At 45.5% G+C, this 20,304-nt stretch overlaps 2 protein-coding genes across 2 annotated transcripts in view; both read left to right on the top strand.

The window, feature by feature from the left end:
- The first annotated feature begins 242 nt into the window (after positions 1-242).
- On the top strand, positions 243-1,854 carry FIBIN (fin bud initiation factor homolog). Its single transcript, XM_066637443.1, has one exon. The coding sequence runs from the start codon at positions 1,116-1,118 to the stop codon at positions 1,764-1,766; it is 651 nt and encodes a 216-aa protein (XP_066493540.1). The 5' UTR covers positions 243-1,115; the 3' UTR covers positions 1,767-1,854.
- A 15,567-nt stretch (positions 1,855-17,421) lies between these two features.
- Positions 17,422-20,304, top strand: part of BBOX1 (gamma-butyrobetaine hydroxylase 1) — a 75,526-nt gene continuing 72,643 nt past the window's right edge. Inside the window, exon 1 of the mRNA XM_066637483.1 lies at positions 17,422-17,552. The gene's annotated coding sequence lies outside the window, so the exon portion shown is untranslated. The remainder of the gene's footprint in view (positions 17,553-20,304) is intronic.

Raw genomic sequence — 20,304 nt, forward strand, 5'->3', positions numbered from 1 at the left:
AGAGGATTGTGTGTGTTGTGTTGTCTTTTCTCATGCATGAGGGTGTTGTGTGTGGGGGGGGGGGGTTTCTTTCTTTATACTAGGAAAAGTGTGTGTGTACTGTGGTGTCTTTTCTCATGTATGAGGATGTTGTGTGGGGGGTTCTTTTCTTATGCTTGGAGGAGTGTGTGTGGGTGTGGTGTCTTTTCTCATGCATGAGGATGTTGTGGTGGGGTGTCTTTTCTCATAGTGTGTGTGTGTGTGTGCGCGCGCGCGCATAGAGAGAAGGTGGGCTTATTTGTCCCCACCTGACTTTGTCCACCTGGGAAATCCCCAGGGAGACAAGAGTGCGACTTGCAGAGAACAGGCAAGCTTTCCTTTCCAACTGGCTGCTTGGAAGGTCGCATCGTCAGCGCGAGGACCGCGGTGTAATTTGAGAGCGGAGAGATCCCGGGGCCAACAGCCAGACTCCCGCGCTCCCACCAGCCCAGACGTCGACGGAAAGAGGAGGACGAGGCGGCTGCAACCCAGCAGTCACTTCAGCCCGGTCTCTCTCGAGTGTGGACGCGCTCGCACCTCTCGCCTCCTGGCTCGCAACTTTCCATCGCGGGAGAGGCTGCAGGAGGAAAAACGTGGTGGAGGCGGCTGGGGAAGCTGGAAGGGGGCCGAGAGGAAACTCGGTGCAAGAAGGAGCTTTGAAGGGAAGGGGCTCCTCTGAGCGCGCCCCAAATGAAGCCCGCTGGTGGGAAGCGTGACTGCGGCCGGCGGACTTGGAGCACAACCCTATGCTTGTCTACTCAGAAGTAAGTCCCATTGTCTTCAGTGGGGTTTACTCTCAGGAAAGGGCGCACAGGATTGCAGCCTTGATCTCCCCGTTGCACCCCCCCATGCATATCTACTCAGCAGTAAGTCCCACCACAGTCAACGGGCTTACTCCTAAGTAAGTGTGCACAGGATTGCCGCCTTGATCTGCCCACTGCATTTGCCCCCCCCGCATGCCTACTCAGCAGCAAGTCCCATCATAGTCAAGGGGCTTACTCCCAAGTAAGTGTGGCTAGGATTGCAGCCTCGATCTCCTCTCTGCGCCTGCCCCCTTGGGGACCCTCTGCTTGGGGAGGCCCCCTCTCCCTCCCGGGATGCTGCTGCTGCTGGTGGTGGCGGTGCTGAGCTGCTGGGCCAGCCCGTGCCGGGGCTACTTCGACGGGCCGCTGTACCCGGAGATGTCCAACGGGACGCTGCACCACTACTTCGTGCCGGACGGGGACTACGAGGAGAACGACGACCCGGAGAAGTGCCAGCTGCTCTTCAGGGTGAGCGACCGGCTGCGCTGCTCGGCTGCGGGGGGAGGAGGGGGGCCGCTCCCCCCGGCGGCGCCCAGCCTGAGCCTGCGCGAGGAGTTCACCGTGCTGGGCCGGCAGGTGGAGGACGCGGCGCGGGTGCTGGAGGGCATCCGCAAGAGCATCTCCTACGACCTGGACGGCGAGGAGAGCTACGGCCGCTACCTGCGCAGGGAGTCGGCGCAGATCGGAGACGCCTACGCCAACTCGGACAAGTCCCTGGGCGAGCTGGAGCACAAGTTCCGGCAGGGCCAGGAGCAGGAGAGCCGCGAGGAGCGCAGCCGCCTGGGCGACGACTTCCTGGGCATGGTGGTGCGCGCGCGCGCCCTCCTCAAGGACACCCTGGCCGTGTCCGCGGGGCTGCGGGACAAGTACGAGCTGCTCGCCCTCACCGTGCGCAGCCACGGCGCGCGCCTCAGCCGCCTCGCCGCCGCCTACCTGCAGGGCTGAAGGCCGCCTGGAGAGGCCCGAGCAACTCTCCTCTCCCCCCTGCTTTCTTACACCGCCGTCCCAGGCAGGTCTTCTCAGAAGTAAATGCCACTGTCTTCAATGGCGCTTACTCCCAGGAAAGTGTGGCTAGCATTGCAGCCTAAGGGCCCCATCCTGTCCAACTTTCCAGCCAACAGGGAGCCTGCGGCACCCTGCGGTGGAGGGGCAGGGCCCATCCTAGCCAGCTTTCCAACGCCGGTGCAGCTTCAGTGCAGCAAGGTTCCCTTACCTTGAGGAGGCCTCTGGGTCTGCCTTCCCACCCCAAGATGCAGTGCCCACCCCATTGGCACAGCTGCACCAGCACTGGAAAATTGGATAGGATTGGGCCCTCAGGCGGCAATCCTATCCACACTTACCTGGGAGTAACACACCAATGACCATAATGGGATTTACTTCTGGGTAGACATGCTTAAGATTGGGCTGTGAGAGTGTGAAGTTGGAAAGGGTGAGGCGATGGTTTGCCTCAGGTGACTGATTTGGGGTAGCATTTAGAGCCTTCAACCTTTTTGGTGCCATGACCCCATTAAATAAAGACTGGGGACCCTGCACCAATCCCACCTCCCTCCTCCCACATCCCCACCCAGCAAGCTCTGTCACCGCACATCCCCACCCACCTGGTTTCCCCCTACCTCTTGTGCCTTCACAACAACCCTGTGGGGTAGCAGCCTGAGCAGGGCTGGCCTGAGGAGCTGCAGGGCAAGACAGCGAGAGGAGACTGTGCAGGATGTTCTCAAGAACTGTTTCGATAAGGTAGTGCCATTGTTGGATTGGATCCAAGCCCTCTCCTGCACAGGCTTTGAAAGGTTGCCGTGACCCCCCCCCCAATGAGGCTTCACAACCCCAGTTGGGGTCTCAACCCATAGACTGAAGAACAGTTATTTAGAGGACATCAAACTGCCAGTTGTTTCATTAGCATCATCTTTTTCCCTACCCTAAAGGGGGCCATTTCTGTTTCAGAGACCACAACAGTCTTGGGAACCTCTGACCTTTATGGTAAAAATGGTTGTTTTTTGAATCCCTGTGCCTTTAAGGGCTTCTGTGTCTACATTGCTTGGATTTCTGCCCTGCACACAGCTATTAAAGGTGCAAGAACCCAACAGCTGGGGGGAGAACAGTAGTCTGTTGTATTGGTTGTTTTATACCCACTTTGCTGATGGGAATTTGGAAGCTGGGAGGGTGGCTTGCCGGATCATTTGCTTTTGACACCAGCAACCCATACAACCACATGCAACCCTGTTTGTAAATATAAATCAATAATTGTGATTGGTGATGGAATAATTTGTGTAACCCTTGTCAAGTGCAAGAGCTTTATGATCCCAACAGCATCAAGCATACTGAAACTCCTTGTCATCACTCTGTACTGGTTTGTGGTCACTGTGTTAAACTTCTCAATAACTAAGAAATAAGTTACTTCTCTGTAACTCTCATACTCCATACTTTGGACCTTATACTCCACTTTCCTTCCATTGCAGCCATGTGGACCTTCTTTGAATAGATCTAAGGTGACCAAAAATTATTGCAATTATTAATGATTTGTATAGCTGTTCTAATGAACAAAGTGGTTTGTGGGCTTTATATTGGCTGTTTCACAACAAACCTGTGAGGATGGCCACTAGTGGTTCGTCAGCTGTAAAATGGGGCAGAGGGACTTGTGCAAGGCTATTGCAGTGAGTCACTCCTGGCCCATGTTTTAATACTCTGTCTACTTGTGACCTCTGTAGATTGTTGTAAAATACGTTAAGAGGGATCCCTAATGTTTGCTGTGAGACTGTGATAAAGGTGAATTCATTGCTTCTTAACATATATTACTAAACTGTCAGACTAACAGTCTGACTCTCTTTAACCATTAATAACAGTAGTTAAAGACTAGTGATTTTTTGGCCCTTTTGATGTCTGCTGATGATTGACACAACAATTTGTATCCTGAATAGTAATTGTTGGAATGTAATCAAAGAATGGTATTTAGTTCAAGTTAAATGATCAGATGCAAAACAGTGTAATCTTGTATATATGAGGCCCGAGAGAAGTAAAAGGATAACTTTTGTTGGCATTTCAATGTATAAAAGAACAGGGATTCAAGTACTAGTTATGGAACCAGATTGTAATAGCTATTCCATATTAACTTGTCAAAGTACAAGAGCATGATGTGCATGTCGTACAAGCCCTACATATAGCCCCTATCTCCCTCCTTCACCTTTTTATCATTTTCCAAGATTAAAATCACCAGGAGAAAAAAAACTCAAATGACATTTTTGCCATGTGGAGCAATATAACATTATAAATCTCATATATCCCACAATTCATCAGTGCAGAACACCTAACAATGGTTGGCAACCTTCAGTCTCAAAAGACTATGGTATAAGCCTACAGCACCCAGTATTCCCAGGTGTTCTCCCAGCCAAGTACTAACCAGGCCTGACTCTGCTTAGCTTCCAAGATCAGATGAGATCAGGCATGTACAGGGTAACACTTAACTCTGTGCCTATTTTGTTATTTGGGTTATTATATATACATTATGTTGTCGCTGTAAAGTCTACGTTTCAAAAATAAATATCTTAATGCTGTGAACATTCTTAAGCCATTGCTGCCCACTGGGCTGGGTAGAAATGGGTTAAATCAGGAGATAAGTTACAGCGGCTCTAGTTGTGTCATGGGAACATTAAGAGGAAGGGACATTCTTTATGATAAATTTCTTGCAACCCTGGGGCCTCCCATGATAATTGTGTCAGGTCTCAATTCTCAAGTCTGGCCCATGCATGAGGCCATGGTCACCTCAGGCAGCCAGGTGGAGGAGGGTTCCTCTCCTCCACTGCTTGTCCTCCCCCCCCCCCCCACTTTCTAAATTGGAAAAGGAAAGGAAAAGGGGAAAGAATGAAAGAGGCAGCTTAGAGGAAAATGTTGAGCAATAGCAGGAGTCACCGAGGCCGTTGCATCACCAGTAAAGAGGGGACAGTATTTGTCATGCCCCTTCCGGTGCCAGAGGTTTTGGATTAGCCCTGGCCAGATTTGAAGCAATGCCTCCTATCCTTATTCCTCTCTCCTTTCCGCAAGAATTGTCTGAAATGTTGCAAAGTGATTTAGCATAGTTGGTAAATGCTGTTGAGTTGAGCTTGGCTCCCTCCAGGATGTTAATTTCCCACTGCTGAATGCTCAGCAGCCAAGGACTAGAACTGGATCCATTTTTCCTTTCAGTTTAAGATTGCCAGGTCTAAAATAAACATGGGATGCTTTCCTCACCATGGTATTCATAGAATAGTTCTATTGATGTTGCTGCATTCTAAAATAACATGTATGATGTCCTGTAGAATGACAGTGTTCCAGACTAAGGAATGCCCCTGTCCTTGAGCAGTCTCTCAAACCTCTGATTCACAAATTCACCTCCCTGGTCAGTGATTATACATTTAGGCAGCTTGCCTGTTTTTCTATGCACAAACTTTCATTGGAAAATGTTGCAGGTTTTTTTCTTCTTGGATTACACCTGGTATAACATGGTGAAAATAAAATAAAACAGAAATTTTTTACCAAAGTATTCCACTTTGCTTGATTGCCAAATACCATTTTTTTCTCTCCAAATGTTGACTTTTGAAACAGCTGAATTCTTATCAAACTACAACACAATTCCCTGTGGATGTATTGACAATCTGGCCAGTGATAATCTTTTAACAGTCTATGGGAGCAATCCTAACCCCTTATATCAGTGCTTTCCAGCACTGGCATAGCAGTGCCAATGGGACATGTGCTGCATCCTGCAGTTGGGTGTCACTCACAGAGGCCTCCTCAAAGTAAGGGAATGTTTGCTCCCTTACCTCAGAGCTGCATTGCCCTTAAGTCAGTGCTAGAAAGCACTGACATAAGGGGTTAGGATTGCGCCCTATCGAGTTTACTTTTCAGGATGTTATTTATACACACTCTTGAACGCTGTTGGTGATTGCATAGACTGGAAGGAAGATCTCACCTCATCTCTGAGACAAGGTTTCGTAATGCAATTGAGAGTTTTATAGAATCTCTGATACACACACACACACCCCTTGTCACAGTCCACTTAAAGAGTTTGCTTTCAAGGATGGTATTTATTAAGTCTACTTTTTGGTTTGCTATATTTTAAAAGTATATGTTGTAAATTATATGCAACAAACATATGAAATGGAAATCTCAAAATATTAAGTTAAACATTCTAATATTTAAGAATTGTTTTGTATGCGTATAATTGATTGCAAATTATGTATTCTTACAGTTTTGGACTTTGTGTTGATGTGTTTTTTTAAACAATTCTTTCCCCATAAGTATTACAACCATAAACCAAGAAAATTTGCATCCATGTTCAATTGTATATATTGGATTACATTTCTCCTTATTTGCCTTTTTTTGCTTGTTCTTATTTTTTCTCATTCAGAAATGGATCCGTGGATTGGCTCACTTTTTGTCTAAACTATTGCTCAGTTTAGCCAGTACATTTTAAGCCAGCATGAGAAATGGTCTTATGTGCACTTGTGCAGACATTAAAACAATCTGGCTCACTGACATCTAGGCTGCTGTTAACAAATCACTTGAGTTGCAATACTGTGTATAGTTGGCCAATTGGGTTTAAGTAGCTCAACTCAGAGGAAGCTTGCAGCTTTGCTTGGGAGTATGCATGCAACTGAATAGAAATTTGATGAGACAAGTCCAGAAAAAGTGGTTTGGGGCTCATTTATTCTGTTCTGCTTCTATGTTTTATTTTCTTTAAAAAGTAATGAAAAGAAACGATGGACATCTCTTATGGCTAGTTTTTATGCCTCTGTAAACCATCAGTATCTCCAGTGTTAGCCCCCAAAGCACACAGAAACCAGAGACAGTAATTATAAGATCTGTGGCTACAATTATATTATTTCCCACATTACCATTCACAATGTGAGTTCACTTTGGGGGGCGGGGGTCATCAAAGAATATTCTTGGGTTTTGTTTCTTTTCTCAGGAACTTCTGTATCAACCTTATTTCTTTCTGAGAGTGGCAACCCAGTGCACCTGCTTAGGTTTATCGCCTAAACCTGGTTACTTGTAAGATAAGTAACAAATAATTTTGGATCCTCCATTCTTTTGCTAGCCTCAGTTTTGTCAATCATTTGTGTTCCATGACAATAGCAAAAAAAAAAAAGCATGGTAGGAAGTTTGTTTTAAAACACCATTATCAATTTTCCTATTTATGTGTACATTAACGGGAATATTAGCTACTCTGTTGCAAGAAGAAAAAATGTTTTTATATTGTTTAAATAAATATTTAAAGAACAAGTTTTATATGCTATGATTTTTTAATTTTAATCACAGCATTCTAGATTTTAAAAAATTGTTTCACAATTTTGTGGAAAAAAATATGTTTCACAATACTGGAAGAATTTAAGTGGCATCCTTTCAAGTTTGCTCTTAATTAAAATGCTAATTAAACTAAAATGCAATATAAATGTTTTGATGCACCGGGAGAGAGGTGAGTTCATGCCGGCTGAGTCAGGCCAGTGCAGGTGTCTGGGGAGGGTGGAATGGAGGAGTTCCAGGGTGAGGAGAGGGCAGGCCCGTGGGTGGCCTGGGGCATAGCAGGGGGTGGAGCCAGGATCTGGCACCTAGGCCACATCCTAACCTCACTCCCAGGTGACCTGGCACAGTGCTAGGCTACTAAGATTTGTGCCACCTCTTTAGGTGCGCAGATCCGAGTAGCCCCATTGGGGCTGCTGCCACATTACCCAGGGTAAAGGGAATCAGTTCTCCTTGCCCTGGGCTGAGCCACAGCTATCCCCAACCCTGTTGCCTAAACCTGGTTACTTGTAAGATAAGTAACAAGTAATTTTGGATCCTCCATTCTTTTGCTAGCTTCAGTTTTGTAAATCATTTGTGTTCCATTTGTGTAGGCCTGCCTGTTCCAGAGTGGGTTAGGATTCTGCTTCTTTTCCCAAAGCAATTCGTTTTCTGATGCTGGTGCAGTCTTTCTCCATGATCCTCCCTCTAGCAAGTGGTATCTACATCCCTACATTGCCATAATAGCATGGAATAGAGTTATGGGAGAGTGGCAATCCTCCTTCTTTTTCTGCAATGTAAGAATTGACTTGAAAAGGGGCAGGCCTGGAAGACAACAGTACTATCACAATAGATCCAATCCAGTCAGAGTTAAGCACATTCAAGCCCCATTACTTTCATGTATGTTACTATCTCTGGTTGAAATCAAGTGTAACTTAATTGTGCTTAACTTTGGCTGGATTATGTCTATGATAGATTGTTCTCTTACATGAAGCAGTGTTGAAAAAGAATGTGTCTGATGCACTGTTTTTCAAGTGAGGCATCTGTGTGTTTTAAGGAATAAGCTTGGGCCCTAGTTTTCTTCTTTGGTTGGGTAAAGATCAAAGTAAGAAAAGAGACTGAAGATATAAATTACTTTAACTTTCTGCAGGCACCGCCACACTTTCATGCTCTGAAAAAAACAGCCAGTTCTGCCAGTTCTGTTAAACATAACACTCTTGTTTCATTTTTCATAATCAAAGCTGCTGTTTCATTCAAGCAAATTTCATTGTGCTACACCACCTGAAAGAAATCTTTACAAGAAAAAAAACCCTAAAGAAAGAGAAATGACAAAAATTAGATGCTGTGTGAACACTAAGAATGAGCAATGTTTAAAAGTGTTAAAGATAAGAGTTCCACAGAAAACTCAGAAATAAAATGTTTTGCTGAGTTATAGTACAAGGGAAAAGATGAACATTCTCTGGGAAATGTAATCCGTAGCATACTCTGTTTCAATAAGCAGAACCCAGGAACTTCAGTGCTTCTAAAACTGCTGTATAGTTCATGTAGCACCTTTTTAGTCCAGACTTGTAAACAGCCACTTGCCTGATAACACAGGCCTACAAAATTGAGGGTCAGAAAAGTTTTTCCCAAACTTTATGGTGGTTTGATATGAATTTGGGGTGCTGATTCCAAAAATGGCATCCGTTTTGCCCTATCACATCTAGTTTTGGAGATATAGTATAGTCTCATTAGTGAATGGTTCAAGCAGCTTCCTCATAAGAAGCCATGGTGTAGGCTTCCTCATGAGGAAGCTGCTTTAACCATTCACTAAAGAGGCTATGCTGGGTCTCCAAAACTAGACGTGATAGGGCAAAACGGATGCCATTTTTTGAATCAGCATCCCAAATATAACCAGGAATTGGTGTAACGTTTAAGGAAGCAAAATGTGTGTTGGCCTGTGTGTTGAGTAATGATTACAGTATCTCTAGGTGACCAGACATGTAGGCATTTGCCAACTGAAAGAGGTATCTCTTTTGTTTCCTTTTCTTTCAGGCATTCAGGCAGGGATGTGTATAAAAACATTTTATTATAATAAAACATTTTGTCGACTAGTAACTTTGAAGACATTTCCAGAGTAGTAAAGCCTGATTTCTGAAATCTAGTTTGATTTCTCGTACTATCATTGATGCTTGCTTCTGCATGTTTCTGAACATTTTGGATTATTTTATCACCTTGAATTGTTTTTGCAGTTAATGTATTATTATTATTATTAGAGTCACCTTGGATCTCTTTGAGAGTCAGGTAAGATATACAGGCGGGACCTCGGTATCCTCTGATTTGGCATCCACTGATTTGACTTACCGCTGGTACCAGGGTCCACCTTTAAATGTCTTGTAACAAGGAAACAAAGCACCAATATCCTACCTTCACGCTATTAAATAATTATAATTTCATTCCATTATTCACCTCATCTAGTGGCTGAATGTGATATACCATCTATACCAATGCATTCTGGGGTAACAGTGGAGGAGCAGGAAACCTGGAAGTGGGTCTTTAAAGCTATTTTTTCCACTGATTTGGTATCCACTGATTTTTTTTTTTAACCACTGGGGGTTTCAAAATGGAACCTACAGATATGACCTGTAAATCTTTAAAAAAAAAGTTCTTCTCATATGATCCCTCAACTCCTGTGAAGTTTCTACATTACTGGAACAATGCAAGACAGAGCCACAGGGAAGTGGCATAACATGACCATCATCCTGGCTACATTACCCAACCATTCCATAAGCCAGAGATCGTAGAGTTTTATAGCACAATCCAGCGCAGGATTGTACCCTAAATCTAATTAACTTTGTTCCTTAATGTTGCCACCAGAATCAAAGATATAACTATTATGGTGTAGGTCAAAGAAAAGTCAAACATTTGAAAAGAACTAAAATACTGCCAAAAGAATTCCCTGGCCACTGAATACATTCCCAAAGGGTTGTTTTGTTTTGCATCAATGCTGGGCAATATTTCAATATGATTACCATGTCATCTGTTTTATCAAAGTAATGTAATAGGCGCAATCCTAACCCATTTTCCTGCACTGACGTAAGGGCAATGCAACCTTGAGGTAAGGGAACAAACATTGCCATACCTTGAGGAGGTCTCCATAAGTGCTCCCCAACTGCAGGATGCAGCGCATGCCCCACTGGCACAGCTATGCCAGTGCTGGAAAGTTGGTTAGGATTGCACCCTATGCCTTGATTTTACCATGCAGATGTACATCCTGAATATTTCTTCAGAATGTGGTACCTTGTGTAATAATTGGCACTTGTTTCAAAGCTTGTTTCAAAGCAAAGCTTCAAACTGTGTCAGGCTCCTTGACATGTTAAAATACTAGTTGTCACCATGAGAGAGCAGATTTGGAAGAAATTCTTTCCTGTGAAACTGATAAGTAAAACAATTTTTGGCTTCACCCCTGGATCGGTTCACATAGTCTAATGGCCAGATCCTAATTACCCCCTGCACTGGCAGAATGTGTGCTCTGCTGCACTGTTCCAAAAGTGGCAAAAAGTACTTTGCTACAGCCCTTCTTACTGGTGCGCTAGGAGAAAGGTCAGAGCTTTCCTGGAAGGCCAACAGAGAGAATGCCTGCTAGACCAGGTACATCCAAGGCAGGGGCACGATAGTGATGGGATGGAAAGGGGCAGGGCGAGGGTGGCATTGGGGGTTGGGATTGGGTGGATTGGGCCCAGGAGAGAGTGAGATTGGCAGTGCTGACCATACCATATCCTATTCCCACCCCTGGACTCAATTCACCTGCATGGATTAACCTGGATTTGTACCAGCAAAATTAGTGACACAGGTCCGAGTTGACCCATTGTGCCTGCTGGGGCTTACCCAGAGGCAAGGGGGCAAATGTCCCCTTACTCTGAGAAGTCCTCAAGCAACCAAAATTCCCTGCAAGATGCAGCATAGCCCACATTGGAATTTAGTTAGGATTGGGCTGTTTCACTCCTCTTTGACATGATAGCCTTATTTTCTTCAGGAACAGAGGGCCCAATCCTATGGGGCATGCACGGACTCCTATGGCAGGGTGGCAGTCACAGAAGCCTCCTTAAGGTCAGGGAGCATTTGTTACCTCGGGGCTGCATTGCAACTGCACTGGTGCTGGAAAGTTGGATAGGTTTGGGCCCATAGTCATTTTGGATGCAATTGCAGCTTGCAGGTGGTAATGTTTGTAATTGCCACCTCATGCAAATAAAATTGGTCTGACTGTTATTTCAGTAATTGATGCTGGGAAGTGAGATGGTTTCTGGAGCCATGCCAGGTAGTGTTATGCAATCCTGTCTGGTGTCCTGTGTCATACTCGGATCAGAGAGAACTGCTGGTTTCAAATCCTGGCTGAGTCATGAAGGGTCACCTTGAGCATGTCCCTATCTTTCAGTCTAACTTCCCACCAAGATTTGTGAATATTTATGTATGGACGACAGGGGGCACAATGCACCAAGTACAACATCCTGATCTTCTTGGGGGATAGACAGTGTAACATGTAATATATTTTATGCGCAACTTCAACAACATTCATGGCAGAAGGTGACTTGAACCCACATCAGAAATGAACAGGATACAGTAACTTTAAACTGAAGTACTGTATTGCAGCTTAATTGGGCTAAAATGATGGTCAACCTGGGACTGGATGAAATAAGCAAATAACCCCAACAGTACATGTTTCTGTAAAATGATATTGTGACAGTAACAAAAACATGTGCCACACTATGAAGGAAACGAGTTCCAGATTTTCATTACATATTGCTGTACTGTGGATATTTCTATTTTAAAACCCCATTTTTATGGGTTTTCAGAAAATAGAAGGATAACCATAATGAGTCATTCTGTTGCTGAATTATGTAATCTAGAAGGGAGTATGCATTCTTTCACTTAGACAAAAAATCTTTTCGACTTGGATGTCATGCAGCACTCATTATACATTTCAGAGAGTGCATTGATCAAGCAAACGCTGTGGCATATGTTGCTGGCAGAGGGATGTAATTCTCTTTCAGAATTACATCTGCAGCTGCAAAATGTTTCTAACTCTAGATATCTATTCTCACATCATTCTTCTTTTCAATACATTTAGTATCTGGAAAGATAATTTCTAAATTTTGAAAGCATGTTTTATCACTTAAAACAAAATTCTTAGACAGGAACTTGCTAGAAGTTCTTTCTTTTCCTGTTTTCACCATTTGGTTTTTCTATTAACTACATAAAGAAGAGGAACACTAATAAATACTTATCAGATGCAGACAGGACATCACTAGTTCAGCTCTCTTGCCTCTACGGTTAAGTCACCAGATGACTTTCAGTAAGCCTCTATATCTCCCAGCTTCACCTTTGCTATCAATGTAGCATTATAATGATACTGACACATCACAGAGTTGTAAGGGTTACTCAGCTAATGTATATCACATGCTTTGGAAATGCTAATTTTTATTTGCATATAAATCATTGCACAACAGTGTTCTTTTTTTTTTTTTAATGAGAGCTGGTGTAGCATAGTGGTTAGGAGACTGAAGCACAAATCAGAACATTGCTGGTTTGAAACTTACATCTGCTGTTAACTCACTAGCAGTGCAATCCTATCTACAGTGTTTTGCGTATCAGGGCCCAACACTATTCAGCTGCAAGGTAGCCCTGAGATAAGGGAACAAACAGGTCACCCTGAGAGCCAGGGTGGTGTAGTGATTTGGGAGGTGGACTCAGACTTGAAAGATCCAGGTTCAAATCTCCCCTCAGCCATGAAGCTTTCTGAGTGACACTGGGCCAGTCACTTTCTCTCAGCCACACCTACTCCACAGGGTTGTTGGGGAGCAGCTGTGTACAGGGCCCTGAGCTCTTTGGAGGAAGGGTGGTATAAAAATGTGATAAATAAATAAACAGTTCTTTACCTTGAGGAGACCTCCATGACTGCCCCCATGTAGTGCACATTCCATTGGATGGCTGCATCAGTGCTGGAAAGTTGGATAGGATTGTGTAGCGCAATCATGGAAGATATCACTGAGGAGACAGGGTGTGGTGTCCACAGTGCCCCTTGCTCTAAGTTAATGCAGGGTTAAAGCCCAGGTGGTAGCTGGAGGTGTGCTGCACAGCTGCAGCCACTAGAGGTTAAAGTGAACCTAGAAGTATATAAACAGTACCCGGTGGAACTAGGGGTGGGTGGGTTGTAGAAGATGTGTAGTTGTGGACTGGGACTTGGCTGATTTTTGCTTGCTGCACTTGTGAGTTTTATAAGGGAAACAAGTTAGCCTTAAGCTAGCATGAGGCCTAGTGAGGAGGAGCTCTGGCACGACAGATTGGGCCCAAATGTCATTGTATTTTCTTTTTCCTCACATATCTAGAATGCTATTTCTCAAACTGTGGGTGGGGACCTACTAGGTGGGTTGCAAGCTGATTTCAGGTGGATCCCCATTCATTTCAATATTTTATTTTAACATTTTAGACTTGATGCTACAATGGCATGTGACTGCATTGGGGGAAATGTTACATATTTGTACTTTTAACAGGTTACTCAGTATATGCTTTTAACAATGATAGTAAATGGGACTTACTCTTGGGTAAGTGTGGGTAGGATTGCAGCCTAGGATTCCTAAAAAATTTTCTGCTTGATGATGCCACTTCCAGTCATGACATCACTCCAGTGGATCCTGACAGATTCTCATTTCAAAAAAAGGGTCTGGGTGCTAAAAGTTTGAGAACCACTGATCCAGAAACTTATATATGTGTGTGCAAAAGCACTACATTTTTGTTTATAAAGGACAAACCACATATCTGCTTTTCAGATTAATGAAAAAACTAGGTTCACACTGACCAAATTAGTTCATAATTTAAAAACTCCTGCTTTGCACAGTATCAGCTGAAAAAGGAACGAAGTGAAGTTATGCTCCAAACCAGAATTGCCAAAAATGTTTGATCTCTCTAACAACTTGGACAAGCAAGAAAAGCCCATGAGGGGAAAGATGAAAAATGGATTTGGAACATAATTTTAAAGCAATTAAATGCTACTATATTTATGTAGCATATACATACTACAGATATATATTCTTTTTAATGGATCACAGCGCTGATTTGAAACTTGGAAGTTCTTATTGAATAAAGCAACCAACAAAAATATTCAATTTCCCTTATGTCACAAAGCTCAGTTGAGTTAATTCTCTGCTCTGGTTGCCAAAAATGGTTGTAAAAACCTAATTCACAGAACAGTTCTTTTAACTCCTTTATTACTTTGGCTCATAATGTTTCCATCAAACCACCCAAAATTAGACCCTGAAAAAAATGAGTTCAACATTTGATAAAATATTGGCTTGATAGCATAATCTGCAATTTCCCCATATATCATTTCTGGTATAACACTGTTGAATAGGTTTTACCCCTAGTGGTGTGGTTATTTGGAATGTGAACTGAACATTACTGTACTTGCAATTTCACAGTTTGAAGTTCATTGTCTCTACATTAATGTAAAGCCACAATAGATTGCGTTACTGGCTGTGAGATCCAAGTTGCCTAATTCACAAATGAAATATAGTGAATTGAATTTGCAAATGTTGAACTTTTGCAAATGTTGAGCATGTTGCAAATGCTGAATTGTAACGTCAAGAAATGACCATTTCCCCACCAACTTAGGATACATTATTAAGTTTGCAACTGTAGCAAGAACATTTGTATTTTGCCAATTTGTAAAATTCCCTGGGGATTCCCTCCATATTTCTAGCTCTACTGCTTAGAAGTCTCCTTTGCCATTTAACTAGTATTTACAGGACCAGCCTAGAAGCTCAACTGGAAATATTTTTGCAGGGCCTCAGATTCCCACCCAATGTCTGTAGAATCGTATGGCCCATCCAATGCTGGGTCAGTGCAGTCTCCCATGTATCTCCATAAGGTACTTCGTGATGGCCAGAAGGAGATAGGTGCCAGCATGGAGGCCAGTGCTGATTGGATGAGCCCTGGGAGCCTGTGAACATGCCACTGAACAGCATGGGAGCTGGCAGGGAGGAGGGTGGTTCAGTCCGTGAAGGGGGTGGGTCAGAGGTTCCTATCCCCCAGATACTATCCCCCATCCCAGATCTTAAAGCACTACACAAGCCAACTTGGATCTGTGCCAGTGATTGAACTGGTCCCGTGTAGACCCATAGAGGGTGCTAGGGCACAACACAACGTAAAAGAACAAATGTCCCCTTAATTCAAGGAAACCTCTGGTTGCCTCCCTGTCCCCACAAGATACAGTGGCTGCCCTGTGCTATGCCGTGGCACAGACAGTCCCAGTTAGGATTGGGTTGCCTGAGATATAAATAAAATTTACTGGAGACTTTATTTCTGTACGGTAGCAAGCAATCGAAATATGTGCTTAAAAAGTGCATGTGAGTTAATGAACCAAATGGATCTATTTTAATATTAAATTGCATACAAGACTAATTACCCTATCATGGAGATCCCTTAGACACAGGGCCCAACTGGGAGCAATTGGTCCAAATGACTTAAGGCCCTATGTATCTAATCAATCATCTGAAAACAGGTGTAAAGGAATTGATTCCAGAATATCTTCAGCAAAAAATTTTTGAATGTATACAGTTCATGAAACATGAATCTGCACAGTGGACAGACAGCACCTAATAGTTCACAAAGAATCAAGAATGGATGTCAGACATGTCAATCAGCAAGTCCTAGGTGATCACTGCTTCCAGGCCCTCTTTCAACTAGGTCAATTCCTTGGGACCCTAAATCAATATTTGATGCAGTGTTGGTACAGTATATATCCGTGTTTCTCAACATTTGACCTACCCCGTACCACTTCACATGATCCACCTATCTGGAAGTAACTGGCAATGACATCATCACGGTTACTTCTGGGTTGGGAGACCAGATACAATGTGACAAACACCAGTAAGAAGCTCAGGGTGAAAGGGAGGGCTTTTTCAAGCATGCAAAAGCATGCTTTGGAGCTCTGCCCGCTGAGCCGAGCCTCCTCCTGCTGTTTGTTGTGTAGCATTCCTGGTCACGCTACCAGGTGGCAGGGGACCAGGGGTCCTGCAAGTACCACCAGACACCACCTCAAATACACGTTGTGGTACCTGTACCACTGGTTGAGAAACACTGGTATATATGTATGTTGTTTACTATTAAAACTTCATCCATATGTAAATCCATAGTATGTGGAGTCCCACAACCTGGAGATAGTGAGGAGAAACAGTGGAGGGCTGAGATCCTTCCTTACCCTTTCACCAAATGTCACCCTTAGAAAAATAGTGAAGAAGGGAGGGGAGCCCTCTCTTTTGTCCCTCTTTATGCTCCAGCCTTCTGTGTGCTTAAGCCTTAGTCATGACAGGCACATGACCACAGAAACTGTCTATGGACAATGGTGGCTCTTTGGCTTAGAAACGGAGATGAGCACCACCCCTAGAGTTGGAAATGACTAGGCTTAATGTGGGGGGGGGACCTTTACCTTTAACCTTTATGCTCCCTCCAGCTTCAAGGATCTAACTCAGCAATTTTCAACCTTTTTCATCTCAGGGCATACTGACAAGGTGCTAGTATTATCAAGGCACACCATCAGCTTTTCAAAAACGACAAGGCACACCATGCTGTTGGTGGGGGGCTCACAGCCCCCAATGGCCCTACTAATAAATGACCCTCCCACAAACTCCCACAGCATACCTGCAGACCATTTGGGGCACACCAGTGTGCCACGGCAAGCTGGGTGACAATCGCTGATTGAACTTTACAATTTTCAACCACTGTGCCACACCGCATGGGGATGCCCCAGGTGGTCTGCAGATGTACCACAGGAGTTTGGGGAGGGTCATTTATTAGTAGGGCCACTAAGGGCCATATCCTGTCCAACTTCCCAGCACTGATGTAGCTGTGCCAATGGGGTGGGTGCTGCATCCTGCTGTGTGTGTGTGTGGGGGGGGGGGGAGACAGTCATGGAGACCTCCCCAAGGCGCAGACTGTTTGTTGGCTTACATTGGGCTGCATTGAGACTGCATTGGCACTGGAAAGTTGGAAAGGATCGGGCCCTTAATGAACTCCACTGGGGTTTAGATTGGGATTGCACCAGGTTGGGAAAAGAAAAAAGAAAAGAGCCAAGCAGTGCAAAAAGCAATCAGGCTGCACATCTTTGGATGGTTGAAAGCCACGGCTCCCCAAAGGGGATTCATGCCCAGCGTGACACTCCACACTGCACCCCTTTGAGAGGAAGTCTTGGGAAGCCAGCTGTGGGTCACAGGTCTGTGGGGCGACACCGCCCCTGCCATGAGCTCATCCCGTGCCCAGAGTGCAGCGCGTGGCCTCTCCCCTTCGCGCGCTCTCCTGCGCACACGTTCCCGGGCAGGCGCCAGTGCGCGCTGCGAGAGCGAAGCGGAGGGCGGTGACCTTCGTCCCCTGGCTGTGCCCGCCTGCGCAGCGGCGCCTCGTCCTGCCCGTCCTTAGGCAGCGGCGCTTCCCAGGCTCCAGCCCGCCCAGGTAAGCAGCCCAGGTTCGTGCTTGGAACTCTCCGGCGGCCGCAGCAAGGGCGCTCCCAGGGGGAGGACGTCCAGTAGAGGCGCCTCCTCCCCCTCCAGGGCTCCCGATTCAGCCGCATGGAAGGAAAGCAAGCCGCAGGAGCGGTTGGCCCACCCGGTGGGGCTCCCTTCGCGGGCATCGCGACCTGGGTGGCAGGGAAGGGGGGCAGCAAACTTTGCACAGGCTTTGGAGTCAACAGAACCTTTTAAGGGAGTAGGATCCTCTAAACGGGAGCCTGGGCTGGGGCAGGAAGCAATTTCGGGGGGGGGGGGAAGGCTGTTTTTGGAGGCTGTACAGTCCCACCCCATATATAGATGTAGCTATAAAGAGGCATGGTGTGTGGCATGCTGGAGGTGCATCGTCTACCCAGCAAGCAGTCAGTGTGCCTTTCTTTGCCACCCTGGGTGGCAAGCAATGAAGGTGCCCTTCGTGGGTGGAACTGATGGGGACCTGCAGCCGGTCCCTGCTCCTAGGTTGTGTACCTCCCCCCCCCCCCCGTCACACACACCTTTGTGCACACATTGTACTTGCATATTTCATTGTTGCCTGCGACAAAGGGCATGCGATGTAAATTTGTAACATACAAAACAGGCTTGTGATTCTCACTCAAAAGAACCAAAGAGAAGAGAATAAATGAGAGGTGGGATGTATCTGCACCAGCAGTATATCCAAATAGAGTTTATCATAAGACAGTGTTTCTCAACCAGTGGTGTAGGTACTGGAGGTGATGTCTGGTGGTACACGTGGGATCCCCGGACACGTGCCACCCGGCATCGAGACTGGCAGCTTGAGGCAACAAACAGCAGTAGGAGGCTTGGTGGACAGAGTTCCAAAATGTGCTTTTTGCATGCTCAGAAACGCTCTCCCATCCACCCTGAGCCTATTAGTGGTGTTTGTGCATCATATCTATCCTCCCATCCTGGACATAACTGGTGATGATACCATTTCTGGTGGTACTTCTAATAGTTGAACCATGTAAAATGCTACAGCAGGGAACAAGCGTTGAGAAATGCTGGCATAAGGCATAGCGAGGTTAGGATGGTTTTCACAACTGATGCAAATGTGCAAATGGTTGTCTCCTATCTTCATCGTCTCTCCCCCATTAATGTGCCATCTCAGACTACATGTGGGGGCGGTCACTTGCTGAAAATCACCCTGCATCTAACCCTCTCTGTAATTGGCAAATGTACATGTTTGTGAGAATGGTAAGTGGGCTAGAAACAGCCCTGGCCAGCTCTTTTCTGGCATGGTTCCTGTGCTATGACAGTTACTGTGAGCCAGGCATTCAAGTGGTGATTTTGCTCTCTTTGCTGTAGTTCCATTCTGGAAACTTCTCTGCTTGCATCTGCACCTTCATGTTTTAAAGCCAAATCCTATGCATGTCTACTCAGAAGTAAGTCCCATTATAGTCAGTGAGGCTTACTCCCAGATAAGTGTGGATAGGAATGCAGCCTTAATCAGCAGTTGCGCTGCCTTTTTGTCTGGCATTTGGCTGGTGTAAATGTGAAGCAAAAGGGTCCTTTTCAGACTAAGTACTAAATACCATAGTCAAACTACCATTTGATCACACAGTCATAAACCGTAAGGCACTTCTGTGCCGCCAGGCCTCTGAAGGCCAAATCCAGCCTCCGCAGTGCTGGCTCAAGGTAGGTTTGTGCCAGCGTCAGGCATGGGTCTGAGACCTTGTGAGCCACACCCTGAGGGGGTTTTCAGTGAAAACCGGAAGTGCCTTTTGGAGACCTTCAGAGGCTCAGGAAGCAGTGAGGCAGTTCCTTGACCCACTGGAGATACTGCTTCCAAAAGGCAGTTCCAGTTTTTGCTGAAAACCAGAAGCGCCTTTCAGAGGCCTCTAAGACACCCCCTCAAGTAATGGTACTCGGGGCAATATACCTCCAACCCCCTCTTAGCTATGCCACTGCTAGCTAGGCAATGCACAGGAACTTGTTTGGGAGTGCATGCAGCTAAGTGGACATGGTGGAGGGTCTGGGTGTCAGGTTGAGGGGGGAAAGCGATTGCTGGGGAACCGGCCCAGTGTCCCGATGCTCTCCATTATCACAGGTATGCACATTGGCTGGCGCCTGACCTGACTGATCCCTGATGCCATTCCAGGCAGGCTATCAGCACTTCTAAAATGTGTGTTTTAGTTCCGTGCAGATATTCACTGTATGCATGGAGGAAGAGGGGAACTGTGTTTGCATCACCTGGCTCCAGCTTCTTTCCATGTTCCACTTCCATGTACTGAACAGCACATCAATCTAGAGGCCTATACGCATAGACCAAATGTGTACAACCTTCAGTCACAGTCCATTGCAAAAGTGCAGTATACATAATTCATGAGCATTCACTAGCATTTATGTCTGTATGTGCAAGGGGGACAGACAGTTTTCATTGATTCTCTCCTTCTCTCTTCTGCTCCTCAAACCCTTTGAGAATTGCTCCTGAAGTTTCCCCAAACCCCCAGGAACATATTTTCAGCAGCACAGGGAGCTGCAGAGGAGAAGGGAATTAACTGAAATCACCCCTCCCTCATATGCAACAGAACTCCTTTCGATCATGGAAGGGTTCCAACCCATTATGGCTTCATGTGCATGCCCATATGGATACATGATCAATGCACATGTGTGTTGGGCACAAAAAGGATGAGGACCAGATGGTACTGTCATGATCTCCGTACATACAGACAGACCCAGTCTGGGGTCATCTGAGGCCAACT

This window comes from Tiliqua scincoides, chromosome 1, assembly GCF_035046505.1.
Source record: "Tiliqua scincoides isolate rTilSci1 chromosome 1, rTilSci1.hap2, whole genome shotgun sequence".
NCBI lineage: Eukaryota > Metazoa > Chordata > Lepidosauria > Squamata > Scincidae > Tiliqua > Tiliqua scincoides.

Excerpts from the sequence above, each read along its gene's own strand:
- FIBIN (XM_066637443.1), top strand. The coding sequence starts at position 1,116 with ATGCTGCTGCTGCTGGTGGTGGCGGTGCTGAGCTGCTGGGCCAGCCCG.